General features: G+C 29.2%; 1 protein-coding gene across 3 annotated transcripts; it reads right to left on the reverse strand.

The window, feature by feature from the left end:
• Positions 1 to 2,462: 2,462 nt before the first annotated feature.
• LOC103492484 (metal tolerance protein 4) lies at positions 2,463 to 9,506 on the reverse strand. Of its 3 annotated transcripts, none has more exons than XM_008452882.3 (8): positions 9,106 to 9,506; positions 8,653 to 8,822; positions 8,099 to 8,297; positions 7,565 to 7,743; positions 7,320 to 7,470; positions 6,710 to 6,840; positions 5,847 to 6,004; positions 2,463 to 2,894 (listed from the first exon to the last, which is right to left on the reverse strand). In XM_008452882.3, exons 1-8 carry the CDS (start codon positions 9,320 to 9,322, stop codon positions 2,870 to 2,872), a joined length of 1,230 nt encoding a protein of 409 aa, XP_008451104.2. In that variant the 5' UTR covers positions 9,323 to 9,506; the 3' UTR covers positions 2,463 to 2,869. The 3 variants fall into 3 exon arrangements, 2 of the variants coding, with proteins under 2 accessions (XP_008451104.2, XP_050937400.1); XR_007819006.1 differs by having other exon boundaries at positions 2,598 to 2,894; positions 6,696 to 6,840; XM_051081443.1 differs by lacking the exon at positions 2,463 to 2,894 and having other exon boundaries at positions 5,645 to 6,004; positions 6,696 to 6,840.
• Positions 9,507 to 14,948: the final 5,442 nt, after the last annotated feature.

A 14,948-nucleotide genomic window follows, 5' to 3' on the forward strand; every position in this document is an offset into this window, starting at 1 on the left:
GAGCCTAGTCCCTTTGGCAAAACTTGAAGATTTAAATGATGAATTTTCTCATCAAGGTTTAGATGATTTTTCAACATCCATTTGGTCAAGTTTGGTAAGCCAAGGTAATTAAATTAATAATTTGTTAATTTAATTTTGGATCTAATTGGGATTCCTTTAAAGGTTCAATTGGCTAATTTTTTATATTTAATCTTAGATTTTTCTCAATCAATGTTGAATTGGTTTCAACCTTAAATTTTAGATAAGTTAAATTGGGAAATTTTAGATACTAGCCATTGGTAAATTTTATTAATTAAGTTATTGATTTTCCCTTACTGTTTAGGATCTGCTTTAATTGGGAAATTAAAGCCAGCGAAGAAATATTTTTAGCTAATTTTCAGGTAAGAGATTATACTACTAAATCTTCGAACTGAATTTAAGAGACTGCATGTATTTACGATTATGCATTGATGGTAGCTAAAATGCATAATGCAATGCTATAGATGATGATTGATATTATGTTGATGATGATGACTGATATTATATTGATGATGATGACTGATATTATGATTGACGATGATGACTTGTATGTTTATGATGTTTATGATACATGATATATTAATCACATGAATAAGGACATTATGATTAATATTCATGTCATGTTATGATGATGTTACATGCTTTGGATTGTGGTGTGTTTGTTAACTTTGTTTGTTGAGCTTTTTACCCCACTTGTATTGTGATCCTATCTATGGGGTCACTCGCAGACTATGGGTGTTCCTACGGAATCACTCGCACGATTTAAGGGTGTATATACGGATCACATGCAAGATTAAGGGACAGTTATATTGTGTATACGGGGTCACTCACACGACTAGGGGTGTTCCGACGTGACCACTTGTACGATTAGGTGTACCTATGTATTACATATATGTTTATGGAGTGTGTACCTGCGATCACTCGCACGACTAGAGGTGTTCCCACGAGATCACTCGCACGATTTAGGGGTGTTCGTATGGCCGCACTCACTCAGATGTGCTCCATTGGACACACGACGTTATGATTATGTTTCTAACAGAAAGTTAACAGATCACCTAGCGGGACTAGTAGTGGGTCCCTTACTGAGTATATTTATATACTCACTCTTTCCTATGTTTAATATTTCAGGCTAAGGTAGAGAACTTGAGAAGTTGACGAGCGACAAATAGTGATTCATGGCATGCCATATGGGGGACACAGTTAACTTCCGCGTCTATTTATATGTTTTTCAGTATTTTAAATTTTAACAATTTTACTCAAGATCTTGTCCTATTTATTTGTTTTTAGTTCTTTAAAATTGTTAGAACCCGCGTGTCATGTTTTCAAACTATTTTTGTTGATTTTGATAATCTTATGTTTTTGTGAACATTTTGATATTAATTCTATAAAGATTTTAGTTATCCTCTTTTCAGGAAAATGTCTTTTGATGTTTATCTTTTGAGTAATGGCCTTAACTTAATTTAAAAGTTTGGGTCGTTACATATGATATATTATTGGATCAGATTAATTAGGTATTCAGGATATACCAAGTTTTATAAAGAACATTATTACGGTTGTCTATTATATAATATGAGATACATATATGTGAAATATAAATGTGTATATATGAGAAAGTATGTAAAATATATATCTTACTATTATATAACTTACTAACAATTTATAATTGTTATAATTATATATCTTATATAAACATGGTATATATGTGAAATTAATAACTAAACCAGATAAATGCACGGATATAATAATTTTACAATATATATCTTATATACCAAATAATACATAAGATGTATATTTTCATTTTTCAACATGTTTTTCGACACAAAAAATAGATAATGGTATATTTTCAAAAAAACTATAGAATTTATAAAATAAAAAATAAAAATAGAAAAAGCGTACGTACATTTGTATAAAATTCGAGCAACATAGAAACATAGGAATGCAAGAAAAGAAAAACAAAAATCATGTAAAGACCATATAACAATGAAAATAAATGAAATTTATATGGATAGAAAAAATAAATCGAATATTTACAATTAAAAAATTATATATATTATCTCAATTAAATGTTCCAAACTAAAATAAATAATAAATACTCGAAGTCAAATTTAAAATTAACTCAATAAAAAAACTATTTTCATTTTTTTTAATATTTGTGTCATTACGAATTTCTTCCATTTTTAGTTATATCAATCAAAAGGATGGATAGTGTTGGTTATTGAGCCTTAATTTTGTGTAAATCTTTTAAGCTTAATAAACCTTTTAAATAAAATAGGATAGTTTTAAACTTCTGATATAATTTGACCTATATATTTAGTCTTGTATGAGTTATAAAAACATAAAACATTTTTCAAAAACATTTTTCAGTTATTTCTTAAACACATAAGTGTTATAAGATGTTAAAAAGAAAAGTAGTTTTAATTGAAGAAACAAGTAGCCCAAGAATTGCGTCATAAATATTATAGTTTATTTATAAATATACACCACCAAATTTTGTCTTCAAACTATGTTCAATTAATAATTTAGAGTTTCAAACCCATCAATTTCCAAAATCATTTTCCCACAAAACCTCTGAAACCATTTTCTACAAAATTCTCTCTCAACACAAAACCTTCTTTCTGAAACCATTTGTGTCGTCGTCACTACTCAACTATTGCCTCCTTCCATGTCGTCATCAACAACTCCCTTTATCCACTTGTCATCGTCTCTCTACCTTTGTCCACTTTGCTGCTGTCGACGACGTGTTTGCTGTAATTCAACCACCAATGACTTTCTTTCCCAAATCTTGTCGTCATGAGTTTCTTTTATTAGATCTCACCATCGTGGTTTCTTCTTCAGATCTCGTTGGTGTGATTTAGTTCGATTCAACAGACGTGAATCTAGACAATGACACAATGACAACTTAAAGAAGGTATTCACGGGGAAGATGGTTGTAAACGCACACAACACACAGATGTGTAAATAGGCAGATTGATAGATTTTATTTCAAATAATGTATATATATTCGAGTTTATTTCGTACATACGTACGTTTGTATGTATGTACGTACGTACGTACTACGTTAATTCATATGTATGTATACTCATGTTTAACTTAAATAATTCATATATACTTGGCCAATATAGTCTAATGGTGAAAATAGATGGACGAAAAATATGAGTGTATTATCATACATACAATTTTCAATTACAAGCAACACAGTCTACCATTGTTATTTTAATGTATACTATTATTTAATTATAATTAGTATGTGATATTGTATTGTATATTATAAACTCATACAATTTCCCCTACTTTATATCAATTATGCACTAGAATATGTATAGAATATGTATAAATATTGAAAGAGAAAAAAAGATTAATCACCATTTTCAATCTATAACATAAGTAATTGAATTCCACAAATTTTATTTGTTTTCTTTGAATAAGTTTATTTAATTTGTAGCATTATAATATGATGTATATATTTGCAAAATATACACAAGTATATATGAAAAAAAATATACATAATATATAACTCAATATAAACAAGACTAATTAATATGATATACTCTTTTGTTTTAAAATATATTTAAAAGTAACCATAACATTAGCTAGACTACGGTATATATGAGATAATGATGTAAAATAAAAAAGAAACTAAAACAAACAATATGAACCATAGTAGACAAGCTAAAATAAGTCAACAATGACATATAAATTTTTTATTGTGGGAGTTTATTAGATATGTACTACGATTCATGATGAATATTGAGTCAATTTTTCATTTGTTGTGGTATATTTTAAACCTTTAACGACAAAAAAATTGTTATGTATTTTGGCTTCAAACAAAATCTACATATTAATTTTTTGTTTTATAAAACATTAAATAAGTTTTCTCTCTCTAATTAACCAAACAATAAAATCTCATCAATAAATTGTCAAAAATAGAACATTTGAAAAAATATTTAAACTTACTTTTAGTGGTTTTGTTTTACATCGTGTAAATAGTTTATCAAATATTTTTATTTTTGAAAAAAATTCCTAACTATCCAACTAAATCTCAATAAATAAATGCATCTTAAACAAATCAATAAACTCAACAAGTAAATATAATTTACACGTTTTCTCCCCATTGGTGAGAGTGATTCGTAAATATGAAAAAAAATAAATTTCGACGCCAATTTCTCTATCAAGTCAAAATTATTTTTGTCCAAGATTAACACTATAAGCCTTCTTTTTTTAAAAAAAAGTTCAAATATAAGGATATTTATGAAATATATGACCCAAAGATAGATTTCATACCTAAAATCTCATATAAAATTATTGTTTTCTAGTGGTAGAATCCACAAACTTCTTGGAACAAACAAAAAGCTGTGAACTTCACAATTCTTACGATCCTACTTCTATACTTATTATACCTTCCAACTCTTCGGGAAAAATGCACACACATGTAGAGGGCGATGGTAAGTCTCATCCATCTTTTATAATTTCAAGAGCTTATGTATACTATAAGATTCCTATGAAACAGAGAGAGAGGAGATAGCGTTGATTGATGTCAACTTAGAGGTCAAAACGACTATAACTCAACCAACATTGTTTGACAATAATTATAAGTTTGGATTTGGAACGTGTTCCAAACCGTTAATCTGGTTATAAGTTAGTTATTTGGGAGTTTATTATTAAAATAATAATAGTAATTATTATTATTATTTTACTTACTAAGCAGGAAATGATGCAATAAAACACATTCTATTTTAATTCACCAACATATCTCTTGTTAATTCAAAATAACATTTGTCCCAATACCAACAAAAATTATACATTTGAAATACTTTGGAAGTCCATGAGTTTTCTAAAACAAATTATAAAGTTCCAATAAAAATAAAACTTTTCAAAACCTTGGAACATAATTGAAATCCGCCACCACAAAATTTCATGCTACTTTATACATTTAGATTAAGAAATACATTTGATCCCTAAAGTTTAATAGAGGTATGGTTTAGTTTATCTAGTTCAAAACTTTAATAAGTCACAATTTAGTCTATGTTGTAAAGTTTTTTTTTACAATTTAATAACAAAAATTTCATCCATCAAAATCAATAAACTGATTATAGATCAAATGTTTTTATAAACTATAAAATCAATAAGTTACTACCCAACAAAAGTTGACACTTAATTTTGAAGAATTTTTTTCACACTAGAAACTAGATTGTTACACATTAAATTTACGTTAAACATTAAATTTCCCAGATCAAGTTATTACAAAATTGAAAATATAGAAACTGAATTGTTAGCATCAATAGTTTTAGGAGACTAAGAAGCGTTCGAGACAAGAACTATATAAGACTATGATAAAAACTCATTTCTACACTAAATATTATTTAAAAGTCATCAATTAGATATAGTAAATACTTCTTCAAAAACTCAATTTGCTACCTTTTTTACTATTTTACATTTATGGTTTTTTTATTCTTTGCTACATGTTTACTATTTTCTTTCAAAAACTAAAATATTTTACGCCTCAAACACGTACTATTATAACCAAACCTAAAATAATCTACCCCAAATACAAACTACTGTAAACCAAGACTACAATAAATTGTTGCTCCAAACACACCCAAAATCTTGTTACTTTCATATAATGTAATGAACCAAATGTGTTTTTTAACCTACCATTTATTTAAAACACAAATTAAACGAGAGAGAGAGAGAGAGAGAGGAGCACAGGTTAAAAGGAATAGTCCAAAAATAAAGTTGGAAAGTAGAAATAGAGATAATTTGATGCGACTGAAAAATATACATGCAAAGAGATGAAAAAAAAAACATTTTAGGGCTGAGTGTTTGGTAACCTGCTGAGGATGGAGTGCTCCGGTTTATGCTCACATTCAAAGTCAAGGTGAACGAATGCCCTTTCAACTTCTGGAAGCTTTTCTATCTTTATTTGCAATGTCTCTCCAATGGCGTGTGCTTCTTTCAAAGGCAACTCCTCCGGAAGTTCAATGTCCACCTGAATTACATTGCTTCTCAGTATAACCCATATTTATATACGTTTCAGATTCTTTTTCTTTTTTTTTTCCTAGATTGTTTACATTTTTTCTTTAACTCTAATAAGAATAATAATAAAGAATATCGGGTGAAATTTCAACGTTCGGGTTTTAAGGCTATTCATATCTTAAAAGGACTGAAGTTGTGAACTTATGATGCAAGTTCTTAAAATAAAAAGAGGGTCGATGATCAGGTGCAACCGCATATTTCCTTACATAGTAATGATAATAATAAATAATAATCCAATTTGAAAAGAAAAAACAGTTTGCCATTCGACAAATTTCTATTGGTGTGTGATGTGAATGCACAAAATGGGTGCACCCAGGTTGTGTCCAAGTTCTTTTCACAAAAAGAGAGAACAATGGAGTTCAATTAGTCACGAATGGCAGGAGAAAAGTTATTCAACGAGGCCCGCAACTACAATTGGAATGTGGTTGACCTTTTAATAAGCGTTGGATGTGAATTCATAAATATACATGCCACCACACTACTAGACACTCGATTCAAATTTGAAGCCGTTTCTTAGTCTTTCTCTTACATCTAACAGTGTAAAGTTGCCAAACGCTAGTCACATTGTGGTGATTATGGTGTTAATACGACATTGGAGAAGAAACTTTAATACTAGATAGAAAAGTGACTCATAGAAAGTTTACAGGGTATGGATAACCTCGACGAAATAAAGGACGCCAAAGGTGTAAGCACGAACTGTATCAACACGCTTGACTTCAGGATGCCTAATGACAAGATAAGTCAACATTTGCAGGACTTCGGGAGGGGCGGATTTCCCCACGAGTGAAACTACAACAAGAATCAATTAACCTTGTGTTAGCTGTAAATTTGAAGGAATTCAAGTAACATGAAATGAGAGAGTCACACACAATTCAAAAGGCAGAAACGAAACTAAAAAAGCTACAAACATACAATTACGTCAGGCATATGACAAAAGTACAGTTATTTCAAATCTTTTTGAAATCATATCACATTTAAAGATTATTGATTGCACCAATATCTTCTTTTTTCTCGGCAGCTCAATGAACAACGTTTTCATCTCAAACCGTGGATGCTATATACCTACATTTGTACAACTCCTTCCCGGAACTAGTCGTCTTAGTATTTTGTTATACTAACTTACTAAGTAATAGTCAAACGAACAAACAAATGAGATTTCCCAAAAAGAAGACTGACCGGCATATCCAGCAAACGTCCTTTCAATTTCCCTATTGTTCTTAAATTTTCGTTCGAAGTGAAGGGGAACAGGATGGAAGTAAAAGATATACCTGCATTTTCCCACACAGTTCCAGACCAGTTTAGAATTGTATATATGGCTAAGGCAATTGCACCAACTGGATCTATCCACCAAAAGATCTTATCACCAAGAATAGCTGCAACTAACCCAACCACATTTGTTACCACATCGAAGTAATGATCCTGAGAATTAGCATTGAAAAGATTTATGCCATGTATATAGAAGAATTATTTCTTTGAAAATAATGGCATAGTAATAAATTGTAGGTTTAACAACCTTCGCATAAGCGCGCACAATATCATTTCTTGAGTTTTTGCAGTATAACCACAGAGCAAGTTTTACTACTGTCGCAAAGGTCATAATTGCACACAACCAGACAAATTGTTCTGACGATAAACTTTCAGAAGGTTTATCTTGAATTAGTTGTTCTACAGCTTGAAGTAATACCTGAAAGCCTAAACAAGAAATTGAAGTGGTTTAGCTACACCACATTGTTATATGCAACCCAAATCATACCGTTGTACTATGAAAATAATGAAAGTAAAATGAAAATTTGATGTAACCGAGTTTATTCAACCATGGAAGATTCTAGAATACAAATATGAATGGATAATTGCACAACCTTAATATTTGCTACTTACAACTTACAAGAAATTGGTGTAATATCCATCAGTTGACAGTGTCAATCCTTTAAATTGTTATAATTGAGAAAGGGGCCTTCATTTTTAGCATTGGTAGATAGGCAATAGAATTAGAAGATGAATGAGTAAATCAATGCAATTTCACACTGCTTTATAGAATAAGATATACCTAGTGTAGCCATTACAGCAGCAAATACAATAATGCCTACTGGCTGGACCCTCAGCTTTCCGATCGGAAATTTATAAATATTTACTCGCTTCATATACAAGTGAGTAAACCAAAGTATTCCACCAGCCATAAGATCAAGTAAGGAATCCAATGTTGATGCAGCAATGGCAATGGATCCACTCCGCACTGTAGCATAAATCTGCAAATTGTCACTGGAGAGTGAGTGAGTTGAAGATTTGAAACAAGGGAGCAGAACAGAGCCTTTCATAAACCATGAAACAAACTCGACATTCATCAGTTTAATAATCAGCTCTTCAAGATGGAATTTATATACGCTCAATGTTAATTTGGGGCAATCAACAGTCTCAACATCTAAACCATACTAATTTCAACAATTCCCTTTCAATTTCTTGTCCTTATAGTTGGTTTCGGACTACAGAGTCTTCACCAGAAAGTTGTTGCGTTGTGTTATCATAACTAATGCTGCTTAGCATAAGCCTATGCCAATGAAATTCTTCATCTAAAGGCAATAAAGTCATGGTGACATAAACGACCTTCAACAAAAGAAGTACTATATTCGCATAATTTGAGATCTTCATGGCCCTCTCTTGCTGAGCTCGTTCTTCCATGTCTTCCTCATCAATGCAATCAGATGACACCAATGAATCGACGTCCTCAAACGATTTCAAAGTAGCAAGTTGCCTTTCATAGTAGTCCTTTTCCCCTATAACAAACCAATACGTCAGAAATGAACATTCGCATCAAAACCATTCTAGGTTAAATCAGATTTCGTTCTAGTATACAGAGGATATAAAACAGAGTCTCGGCATGGTCTCACTATACAACAATCGGGAAAAAAAAAAAGAGAAGAAGCAATTAACAATAAAACACAACAAGAATTCACCTCATCTATCGTCTCCAATCTCTCAACAACCAAACAAAAATTGAACAGAATGAAAGCGAAAGAGATTGAGACCGATAAAAGAGAAAGAAAAAACAAAATAAACCTCTGCTGAAGCCAGTGGACTTGGAAAGATCAATTTCGTAGGGAGATTCAACGTCTTGAAGATGAGACCTCAGTTTGTCAGGTAATCTAGAAATGAACTCGCTCCGGAGCGAGTTCACGGAGTATCGCCGACTGAGTCGGCCGCGTCTACCACTACCGCCGTTCACCGAGCCTCCTAACAACGGAGCTTTCGGACTCAAATCCGAATCTCCGTCCATTAGTTGTTGTTAAGTTGTTCAGGGGAGGTCCAAAGCCGGAGATAATCGGCTTCCTCTTCTCTGGCAATTGAGAAACGAAGCTGCAAAACCAATGCAGCTGATCTCATAGAAACGATGGAAAGGCAGAAAATAGATACGCCTTTTTAACTTCAAATTGAAAATTTCTCTTCTTTTCTTTTTTCTATTTTTTCTTTTTTTTTTTGGTGTCATTTGCCATTTAAATACAAAAATAATTCTAATAATAATAACTAAAGAATACTACATGAGGAAATAAATTAATAAATCGATAAATTGATAGCTTTTGCCAAGTGCTAAGTCTAACCTTTGACAATTTTTTTAAAAATAAGTATACAGCCAATTATTTTTTCCTCCAAAAATATTAATGAATTCAAAATACTATTTCTCAAGTCTATCCGCGTGGAACAGAATTTTTAAATAGAATTTTTAAATTTTGCTTATATTTTATAAACATGTCAATAATTTTGCTATTTAATTTTTATTTTAACTCTATGATTTAATCAACCTATTTTAGATGAATTTAAAAATTTATCTCTCAACGTTAATTTTTGTCAAAATGAATTTGATAACGCACTATTTTTATGCAAGAAACAAAATTTTCGTTTTTAAATATAGCAAAACTAAATCAAAATAATTACAAAATATAGAAATTTGTAGATTATGATAATGATAGATACTTCTATTAATATCTATCAATAAAACTAATAGTAAGTGATAAAGTTTATCGGTATCTATAATTGATAAAATCTAAAATTATGTTATATTTTGTAAATGCTTTGAAAATTTTTGTCATTTATAATAATTTTTAAATAAAATATGTGAATATAATTTTAAATTTTATAGTAAAAATGTTAGAGAAAAGTGACCTTTTTTTTATAGAAAAAACCATACTAGGAATGGAAATTAGATTTATAATTTATCGAAACTATGTGTACTAAAATTAAACAAAGTTCAAGGTTGGTGAACCAAAGTTAAACCAATTGCATCCGATGGAAATTTGAACTCATAATTAGAGCACTTTCAAATATATGTCGACTTATATTTTCTTACGCCTATTCTAATAATCGTGTCAAATTTATAATTTTATCAATTAAATTTTAAATTTTAATAAAAAAGAATCTATTCAAACTCTTAATTAAAAATTTCTTTTAAAAATAATATCAACTCAAACAATCCATTTTATTAATCCTAATGTTAGGAGGAATTTAAACGTGCTAGATAATGCATTCATTATTCAAGCAAATCATAATAATGGGTCAATCTTTTATATACACACACATACATCCATTTGTTATTGTTAATTAATTTAGGCTTTTATAACTTTATATAGTATTTTAGTATCATTCTTGAAAAGGGAACGAATTCCAATAGTAATCTATATTTGCAAATCATTACATGGATTTTAATATTTTATGTATCATATTTTTATATTTTAGAATAGTCGTGTGCATTAATTATATTTTAGAAATTTGAATTTTCAACATTTAAATTAGCATAGTTAATAGAGGGGCATAGTTAAAATTTTCTTTCAATGTAAATGAATCTTGTTTGGATTGATGATGTGACATGTATAATAAATTAGCTAAGTTTGTGGTTAAAATGGTGTATGGTTCAAATAGTTGATCAAAATAAATCCAATCAATTTAGGTTGACTTCTCATCTAATTTATATTATTCATGCTTCTATTATTTGATAAGACGAGAAAAGTATCTTTTTTCGATGTTGGTTCATAGATTTTAAAATGTTATACGTTAAATTTTGAGGTTAATTTTAATTTTATATCGTAGATTTTAAAATGTTACAATCTTACTCTTTGAATTTAAGTTTTGTTTCATACTTTCGGTTTGGTCATAAATTTTAAAATTTATATATTTAATGTTGATTGGAGTTTAATTTAATTATAACTATCTTAGTTATTTTTTTAAATTAATTAATTCATGTTAGACACTCAAAATGAGAGTGGATATCCAGTGAGAAATATGGACTCTTTTCATGAGAATGAGTTTAAACTAAAACCATAGACTCAGTTTTTAGCTAAAACTCAATAAAAATCACAAAATAAGTCATAATTCATGAGTCACAATATGATTAGATGAGATGATGTGATTAGATGAATTACGATTACCACTGTGTTACAACCATGTGAAACAATTGTGATTCATTGACACAATCCAACAAAATGAAAGGTGGTCAATGGATAGGTTATAGCCAAGTGTGTAACATTAAAACCTATTAGGTGGGTGCAACCTAAATAGAGACAAACGAGTTAGACACTAGGCTGACCAAATAATACATGATACCACTTAGTTCACATTGGGCTCACCTTCCAACATTAAATTTGAAATAAACCAAACATAGCACGTTGTTCGAGAAGATTACATTTGACATTATCCAACAAATTTTGATGTAATGTGACTAACACATACTAGATAACATGCCACCTACATTTGTAATGGTCAATTTGTCTTATTTATTATCATCTTCAAACACATTACAATATCTAATACTCATCGTTCTTATAAATAATTTTTCATTATACACTTTTTCAATATACAACTCCTTGCGACTATTATTCGTCTTAATTAATTAGTGGTCAACAACATAACACATCCCTACCAAAAATAAATGAAAAAGAAAGTAAATGAATAGAAGGACCAAACTAAAAATATATAAAAGAAAAAAAACAGAAGTGTTTAAGAAACAGTTGTACAAATAAGGGTCAACAATAATGGTAGAAAAAATTGTCTTTATTCTAATTTGGCCTCCAAGGGCAGAGCAAGGCTTGCCGTTTGGATGCACTTTCATGCCATTGGCGCGGCGTCAAGGGTGCCATATATGCCATTGTTGATTGTGGTATGCCTGTCTTCATATACATTCAAATATCTAGTATTTAATACTATTTTATTTGTTAGAGAACTTTAGTTTATTTTGGCTTTGTGTATTTTTAATTATTGTTTATTTTGGGTCATTACATCGCTTAACACACTCTTTGATTCATTCATTGTCATTTTTATTTCATAGTTAAAAATGGGTTAATGTTTTAAAAGTATAAGATTCATGGACAAAATCATTATTTACCTCTACAAGTAAATATTATTTAAAAAGAAATTATCACTAAACCCCATTGTCTGCTAATTATATACTACTATGTAGTTTCTTTGACTTGTTTAGGGATAGTTGGAGTGTGGTTGATTGCCTGATAAAATTAAGGATGGTTATTGTTAGCACCTAGATCTTGTCTTTGTTGGATGTTGTTGCAAGGCTGTCTTGAGCTTGACGTACGACTTGCATCTCCTCGGTATGATCCATTGGGAATTTACATGAGATATAAATAAATGCGGAATAAACTAAATTATATCTCAATCTCCCACTTTACATGTTAGAGACAAATAAGCATTCGATCGTAAGATAACAAATAATAAAACAAAGGAAAAAAGAAGAACATATTTTCCCTTGATTTTTCTCTATTTCACATAGTGACCGATGGTCAAATTATATACACTTGAGAATCCCTAAAATTTGGGATGAAAAGAATGAATGAAATAAATAAAATACTTGACACGATAAATGCCAAGAGAGGTGGCACTTTGTTACCGGAGAATAAAAAACAAACTTGTAACTGAAGGTAATTTATTAGTACTGTATTAGCTTTCTTTTTTTCGTTGACGGGAGGAGGGATCCAACTATTCCGTTTCTTGCTGATTGGGCTGTCCAGTCACCTGATACCATCTTCTCTAACAAAAACGACTCCAACACACTTCTCTTAAATCTTTTCTATGTTATGTGTGGTAGAAGAGTTCTCGTACGCTTGATTCATTACCTGCTTCTACTTGACTTATTAAAATAAATGTGTTTAGTTTACTAACAATTTGCATGATAGTGTGAGGTTCAATATTGAATTAATAATAATCCCAAAGTGATATTATATTGATGTGTGTATGGCTGGTAGGTTGGTGTGATATATACTATATATATGGTTGAGTCTATGAGAAACAATTAAAAATTATATTTTCAATGCATATCTTCTTAATTTATCGAACTTTATTCAAAGTTTTATTTGATAATTTTAAAAATGTATACTATATATTAAAATTATGAGAACGTATGGGCTAAAATAATACAAATAATATATGTTTATAGGGATGACAAAAGAAATAATAAATAAAGAAATAAAATACTATTGTTGTCTCCTTATGTAAAATTTATTTAATTTTAGTTTGTATAATTTTAGTCCATTAAAAATTTATTCTTTAATAGTTTTAATATATCTAAAAAATTTATTATTATTATCATATATTTTCTCATGTCAGAGAAATGAAAAAAATTTATTCAATAACAAATTAATATTGAAAACTAAATTTAAAATTTGTAGATTAAAGTGTGATAATTAAATATATATACAAGCTTTAATACTTATTGAAACAGAAATGATCTTTTAAATTTAGAAAAAACCCTGTATGTAAAGTACTTTGTTTTTTCTAAAACCTAATATAAAAATCAAGAATTATAGATTTGAATAATATATGTTTTTTTAAGGCAATGCATTTAAAATCTCAAGTCATTTTCACTTAACAAATTAGTTAATTAAAATTATAAACTTTTCATTGCGGTCCCAATCCTTTTAATATAGAATTTCCTACAAAGATTTATAGAGTTTGGTGATATCATAGAATAAAAATAAACATATAAAATATACTCAATGAATGGTTTGGGGTTGGGTAGTGGGAAAAACATTCAACCTCTTAAATACTTTGGGCTGTAAACTTATATTATATCTACTTTGACTTTCAATAATTTCGTATCTAACTACAAACAAAAACAAAAAATGTTAGAACTATTTATTTACGTTGATGAATAAAAAGTAAATTTAATATCATATTATCAACATGTGAGTTTTAATATTGAACAATAATATTGGTATGTATTTAAAGAGAATATGTATCTATCTTTCTCGATCTAATCCTATGCACAAAATATATAACAATATCAAAAATATTTTGAAATTGAAGAAGTGAGAAGAGATTTTTACTTAGCAAATGAGGATTGAATAATCATCCATGCATTGTTAGCAATATAGTAGTAGAAGTTTGGTTTCAATGACATAATCATTTGTACCTTCTTTGGCAAGGGCGACAATATTTGGCTTCCGTTGAGAATCCTTTTTTCTTTTCTAGTACTCTTTAGTATGTTTTGAGACACCCTTGCTTGTAGTTTAAAAAGTTTCTTTTATCTTTCTTTATTTGAGATATGTGTTTTACACTAAAACTCTTGTGAATGCTAGTACACTCTGATGTTAGTTATTGAGCCGTTATTGAGCTAAACTTTTTCTGACGTAGAGTCTCTTTTTAATAGAAATTGATTTTTAACATATAATTATTTATCATCTCTTTTGCTTATATGTTGAAGAAGAAAGAAAAGAGAAGAAATAAAATTAAAGAATCAACAAAACCAAAGAAGATCTTAATTATTGACTAAACCAAACAATTTTAAGCTTATCGATGAAGGTAAATTTAATATTATATTATCAAGCATGCTTTCTCACTTGTAGGTTTGTAGTATGTAGAAGATCGAACAAATGAAAATCAATTTTAATTAAGAAGAAAATAAT

Source organism: Cucumis melo, chromosome 2 (genome assembly GCF_025177605.1).
Source record: "Cucumis melo cultivar AY chromosome 2, USDA_Cmelo_AY_1.0, whole genome shotgun sequence".
NCBI classification, from domain to species: Eukaryota; Viridiplantae; Streptophyta; class Magnoliopsida; order Cucurbitales; family Cucurbitaceae; genus Cucumis; species Cucumis melo.

Bases quoted from the DNA above. Each gene is read 5' to 3' on its own strand.
- LOC103492484 (XM_008452882.3), bottom strand. From the start codon at position 9,322: ATGGACGGAGATTCGGATTTGAGTCCGAAAGCTCCGTTGTTAGGAGGC. The intron at 7,744-8,098 runs GTATATCTTATT...TTTCTTGTTTAG, and splicing joins TGCTGTAATGGCTACACTAG to GCTTTCAGGTATTACTTCAA. The intron at 7,471-7,564 runs GTTGTTAAACCT...GCTAATTCTCAG, and splicing joins TTGTGCGCGCTTATGCGAAG to GATCATTACTTCGATGTGGT.